Source organism: Apteryx mantelli, chromosome 8 (genome assembly GCF_036417845.1).
Source record: "Apteryx mantelli isolate bAptMan1 chromosome 8, bAptMan1.hap1, whole genome shotgun sequence".
NCBI lineage: Eukaryota > Metazoa > Chordata > Aves > Apterygiformes > Apterygidae > Apteryx > Apteryx mantelli.
Window position 1 is genome coordinate 19,719,999 of NC_089985.1, and position 6,005 is coordinate 19,726,003.

Genomic DNA, 6,005 nt, shown 5'->3' on the forward strand with positions numbered 1-6,005 from the left:
TGCTCTCAGAAACAGTAACTCTTGCAATGCCTTTTGTAATTGCCTTGGCAGACTGGGTCACGCCAAGTGTTTTCTCCCAAGGAGGCATTTTGCTTTGAAGTGACGGTGGCGTGCTCACATTTATCTGGGGATTGTCTCATGGCTGACGGCAAAACTGTGGAAACTGCCCAGTCTGTGCTCAGGCTCCATAATTACGCGAGATATTACAGAACTGTCAAATGTAACGCACCGTGGAGATGGTGCTGTGCTTATGCCACTGTCACAATGACTAAGCGATGCCCGGACACACATCTCGCTTCACATATACCTTTGGAATAGCCACCGTGAAGGTGAGCTTGGAGCAGGCCACTGGGGTCTGCCAAGCCAGACGCTTTGTTTGGTTTGTCACCAGAAAGGCATCTCATTTTTGTGTCGATACACACAGCTAGCAGCTGACTGGCCACAACGTGGCTACTCCTCACCACATGATGCGTGTGCATGTATCGGCCTTGGAAATAAGCCCTTTTAACTTACCCAGGCTTTTTTCCCTGGTGTTCCTGCAATCTGGGAAGCACAGTGTCACATTGCCAGCACATCCTTAAAACCTACCATTGCCCTGCCACTAAGTATGACGTGAGATAGTCACAATCCAATCCATTAAGAGAAGAAGCATTACTCTTTCATTTAAAGCCCATTTATTATTTGCTAGACCCAGAGACTCACTCATTCTTGAATACAAGGCGATTGCATAGTCAGAGATATTGCATACATACAGACCAAGAGCAGAAACATGTTTTGCTTGAGCTACAATTTAGCATCAACGTGAATTGCAATGAATGGGTCTTCAGCATAGTTACTAATCTGGAAATTGGCCTTGCCATCACCAGAAACATACACCTGTATTCCAGTACATCTGTTGCCCTCCTTCTGTCCAGAAATAACATCACAGTAGGTACCAGCAGGCAGTCCGGTTTGCAAATTCACATGCATTTGCCTAAGTGAAAACAGGTGAATGCTCTTTATGCTGGGTTTTCAAAACAGGTATTTCAACCTGCCTCAAGCACTTCCGAATCTGATGCTAGTCCATTACTTTGAAGGGCAACTGAATGGGAGAGAGTTCTCGGTTTACCCCCTGTATCACCCCCTACCCTCTCCTTTTCGCCCTCTAGACTAATGGGGGTTGCAAGCAAGCACAGGAACCTAACTCAGGCTGTAGGGATACCACCAGTCATCAAAAAGGTAGTATGGGACAAAATCAAATGGTTCACTGAGCTTCACAGCAGGACACACGCTGTTAGCAGTAATTAGAACTGTGACTGTCCAGCCCATTCAGATTGGGTGGCATGAGAGAGGTGAGAGTTCCCTTTTCACTCACAGCTGCCAAAACTTCAACTGCTACTACTCCAACCTGTGGGCATTACTCTAGCCACAGCCATAGTTTCTCAGAGGGAGACAGAGAGAGAGAGAATATGACTAGCAGACCAAAAACACTAACAGGCCATTTCTACACCTTCGGATACTCACTTCAGATCCCTAAGCCTTAGCTTCTGTGTTATCACATCTCCTTCACCTGATTGTGTTCTATTGCAAAGACATTCCCCTTCCCAGCACATCATCTTTGTTTCAGATTGCTCTTGAGGCACTGTGCTTCTCTCTAGAGCCGCCATCCCACAGCCTCTTCAACCCCACGACTTACCAATCATCATTATTAAAGACGATGAATCCTTTATTACCACGTCCAAAAGCCACTTGATTGCTGTTGTTGTCCCACCAGTTTGAGAAAGGCTCACCATCCACCACGTTACGGAAGATAACCATGTTCCTGGAGGTGCAAAGAATGGCTGTTGCTGTAACTGTAAGAGCTCTAAAGCAACAAGGAACATGATGCAAAATTAACTGCTTTTGCTGAATGTTTCTCCACAGCGCCCTACCTTATTTGACGCCAGCGATGTTCACAGACCCAGTCATTGCCACAGGTGGAGTCTGCATTAATTGTAACAGATTTCGTTGATCCATCCGAGTTGCTTGGTGGTCCATACCAGTCATTAACATCCTTTCATTAAAAGAGAAGTTTTACCATTCGTACTGAAAATGCGGAGATACTGACTGGAGAGGAAAGCTAGAGATAACACTATATTTCCAACACGTAGAACAGCACAGGACACAGAAATCATTTAAGATTTACAAGCTTAACCAGACTTGACTGATTCACTGGCTCTCTTTGGATCCTTATGAACAGCGAATTGATCTTCGTTTTTGTAAACTTACCCGTCCATTTTCAAAATATCTTGGCCAACGAAAGCTTGACATCACCCGCGTGAATCCATATGGATGAGCCAGCATGAAACCAACTGCCATTTTGTAAAGCCTGTAAGACCAAAAGTAATGAGACATGGAAAGGGCCATCATGCCAGGGAGAAAACCCACAAAAGCAGCATCACCCACACAACGGCATCTCTTACCTGGCATCCCAGAAGGTTAGAATCGAAGCTCCACCAGCCCCGTGCCCCCGCTGGTTATCGTGATTATCCACAAAGACCAGGGCTCTGTCGGAAGGCACAAAGCCCCAGCCTTCTCCCCAGTTCCTAGACAAGAAGACAAAGGCTTGAGGCTACCCTGTCCAGCTGTGCATCCAGCTGCATTATCCCGCAGAAGTCACAGGATGGTCACCCTTACTTTAAGTAGGCCATCTTTTCGCCATTCCACTTGCGGATCACGGTCCCCAGTTTTGCACCATATTTGAATTCTGTCACTCGGCCATTTTCAAAGTACTGACTGCCTGTGATCGGCTCTCCACCCAAGTCAATTACCTGGTACAGGAAAGAGAAAGCAGGGATCTATGCCAGCCTGACCAAAGTTAAAAAAAAAAAAAAAAAAAAAAAGAGTACAGTGTACAGTCCTGAACATTAGTTCTTGCCTCACATCGAGAGAAATAACTTTTGTAATCTGCTAAGCACATTTGCTTCTGCTATGTAAATCAAACCCAATTCAGTATAAAACACGATGCAGACATGTGAAAATGGAACTGAATAAAGACAGGAAAAAGTTGGGCAATGGTCTATGGTTGAAGCTTTTTTAAAAACCAAAGCTATTCATCGTTTTTGAAGGTCTGCTCCAGAGAAGTGGTTAGCTCTTTCTTTGGCCGTATGGTTGTCATCACGTACTGCACCATCACCTCCTAGTCATATGACTATTAGAAGTCTCCAGGGAGCTGCTCCATGAAGATTTCAAGGCGTCTTGCAATTCTGGAGTGCAAGTCTCAATTTAGACTTCTGACCGCTAGACTGCAGGGCTCAGCCTTTGTGGGTTTGTAGGATCAAGCCCATAACATTACTTCCATTCCCCTGCATGAGGAAGGGAAAGATGGAAAGGAACGAAGATGACAGAAAGATGACAGAGGGAAAAAAAAAAAAAAAAAGAGATTACCTCCTGGTAAACGAAAGGTCTAGATCCTGAAGAAAACCAGTTAGTATTTAGGTTGTGCAGCTTGTCTAGAAATGCCTTTATGTCCCCAGGCCACATATGCTTGGCAGCATCAATCCGAAAGCCTGCTACACCAATATCTATGAGGTGATTCATGTACTCAGCAACTTTGGAGCGCACATAGTCCTTTTCCAGGGCCAGATCCAGAAGGCTAACCAAGCGGCAGTCCCGGACCTGTCAAAAAAGTTTTGAGGTGTCACTCCTTCAGGTTACAAAACACGTATCTTGCAATAAAATGTTTGGGCTTTTCAACTAGTCAAATCAACTCAGCTTGTATATCACAACCATACAGAAGAAAATGCTTCCAAAGTCTGCACCAAAACAATGATAAAGTTACTACACAGCCTGATTCCCAAGTTTGGGCAGTCCTGAAGGATATCATCTCTCTGCACAGCTGTCCTCAGAATTTAGGATGAGAAACAGCATGGTGTATGGTGGCAAAGTGGATGCAGTAAGAGCTCTAAACCCAAGAAAGAACAAACCTTGATTTAATATACAGAAAAGAGCAACACGCTCAGCCAGGGTAACACTTTGCACTGCTGCCAATTTTCTGCGGGGGCTCTTTATCAGTGTCAGCTACGCTTACAAACCCTAACTGCTCGCTGACTGAGCTAAGTACCTTGGACTCAACTCAGGAGCATACTCCTGCACATGCCCGCATGAAACAGGTGAGGAGGCTTCTTGATTTCTCAGTTCTTATGTTATTACATACCTACAGAACCTTGCCTAAACAGAAGCCGGCATTAATTACTTTAGTCACTACTCAGGTAACTAAGCAACAATTTCTGTGATAACCTCCTCCCTTTCTTTTGCTGCACTGTAACATTTACACAACAGGAGAGAACAAATGGAACAACAAATCCAGTCAAGAAAACAGATGTCAAACTTTCGTCACAGAAAGTTACCTGATAAGCATCACCATAATTTTCGATTTCTCCACTTCCAGTTTTACATTTACCGTCATTGAAATCCCAGCCAGAGTACGGCACTGCTGGAAATTCTCTGTTCCCAGCATTAAAATAGCTTCCACAGGTAGAATAGGTGCCGGAGCCAGCCCCAGATCCACACATGTGGTTGACAACCGCATCCACATAGATATGAACCTAGAAAAGCAGTCACTGCATTTCAGTATGGTTTCTAAGAGTGGTAAAGTGACAGCCAGAGTTTTACTGCATCACCTTTAGTTCTTCCTCTTTTTCCCCCTTTTCTTTATTTTCTGCCTCCTTTGGGAATGGGAGCAGTAACATCCCTCAGCCAAAACAGTGCTTCCTCCCATATTATTTACACATCCTCCAGGCACTTACTCCAACGTTGTTGCATCTGGTCACCATGTCTCTAAATTCATCTTCATTTCCTGAGCGACTGCAGAGCTTGTAGCTGATGGGCTGGTATCTTTCCCACCAGGGTCTATTGGGATTAGTTACAATCAGATTTTCATTTGGAGGTGAAACCTGCAGTGGAAAAGATGCACCTTCATAAAATACCAATTCTTTCTTACTCTAAGTCTGAAGTGCAAAATGTGTGCTCCATGCAGAGATTTATTCTGGATTTCCAGGAGAAACAGGCTGCAATCCAACCCCGGTTTCCTCTCCCCCAGCATAAGCTCTGGTCTGTGAGGTGCCAGTCCTGTAGACTGTCAAGGAAGTTTACTTTGGTTCCCATGGGTTGCCCAGGTCCAGCACAGGTTTGCTTTCGAAGGGCACACACACTGCAGGGCTGAAGCTACAGACAGGATTTTTATATCTGGAACAGTGATGGCATTAGAAATGCCAAAACTCCATAGTTAGGCACTTCCATTGGAAAAAGATAAAGAGGAAATCTTAGCTTTGCAAGCGACAAATTTTGGAGGAAAGTATGCCTCTTTGTAACTGATCTGCTAGAGATGGAACATAATGAGCCTTGCAGGAGCTAGGGTTGCATCTAACAGCTTATATTACTTTCATCTCCATCTTCAGCAGAACAGTTGCTTGGACTCTGCTGTCTCTGATTCAGACATTTGGATTTATTAATCAAATGCTACAAAGCAATTTTACTACCTACTGCTAGGAAACAACGTACCTGAACTCCTCCAAATCCATTAGGAGCTAAATAGCGTTCACACTCAAGAGCGATATCGGCCCAGCGCCATTCAAAGAGATGCACAATAGAGGTCCTCCCGGGCTGAGTATTGGGGTTGTACTGGGCCCCGCAAAACCCAGCAGCTACAAGCAGGAGGAGGACCTGCATGGTGTCCGCCGTTTAAGGTTGTGGTCTTCTCACTGGCTACTTATATTCCTGCGTGATGACACAGTTCCCACTGCAGCTGACAGATTTCACACAGATAAATGCTGTCAGTTATTATTTGGTTACCTAGCTGAGTACCTTTCCACATTTTTGATCTTTCCTGAATTGCCCAACACCTGAAGATAAACTACTTTTTCACAAAGATATACATTATCGCCAACTGAGCAGCCTGCAGGCAGCGTACCCACATTCAAAACGGTACTCTTTCAAGTCTTATTAACAAAAATATTTTTGAAAAGTTTATTAAAAAATGTGATATA

The 6,005-nt window shown here is 44.4% G+C and overlaps 1 protein-coding gene across 1 annotated transcript; it reads right to left on the reverse strand.

Annotated features, from left to right (window-relative positions):
- Positions 1-657: 657 nt before the first annotated feature.
- LOC106499667 (pancreatic alpha-amylase) lies at positions 658-5,688 on the reverse strand. The gene is made up of 10 exons (XM_013961203.2): positions 5,521-5,688; positions 4,767-4,913; positions 4,368-4,565; positions 3,406-3,636; positions 2,656-2,789; positions 2,442-2,564; positions 2,248-2,347; positions 1,911-2,032; positions 1,676-1,801; positions 658-973 (listed from the first exon to the last, which is right to left on the reverse strand). The coding sequence occupies exons 1-10, from the start codon at positions 5,686-5,688 to the stop codon at positions 784-786; spliced, it is 1,539 nt and encodes a 512-aa protein (XP_013816657.1). The 3' UTR covers positions 658-783.
- Between the last annotated feature and the right edge of the window lie 317 nt (positions 5,689-6,005).

Bases quoted from the DNA above. Each gene is read 5' to 3' on its own strand.
- LOC106499667 (XM_013961203.2), bottom strand. From the start codon at position 5,688: ATGCAGGTCCTCCTCCTGCTTGTAGCTGCTGGGTTTTGCGGGGCCCAG. The intron at 4,566-4,766 runs GTAAGTGCCTGG...CTGCTTTTCTAG, and splicing joins CCAGATGCAACAACGTTGGA to GTTCATATCTATGTGGATGC. The intron at 2,565-2,655 runs GTAAGGGTGACC...CTTCTTGTCTAG, and splicing joins GAAAAGATGGCCTACTTAAA to GAACTGGGGAGAAGGCTGGG.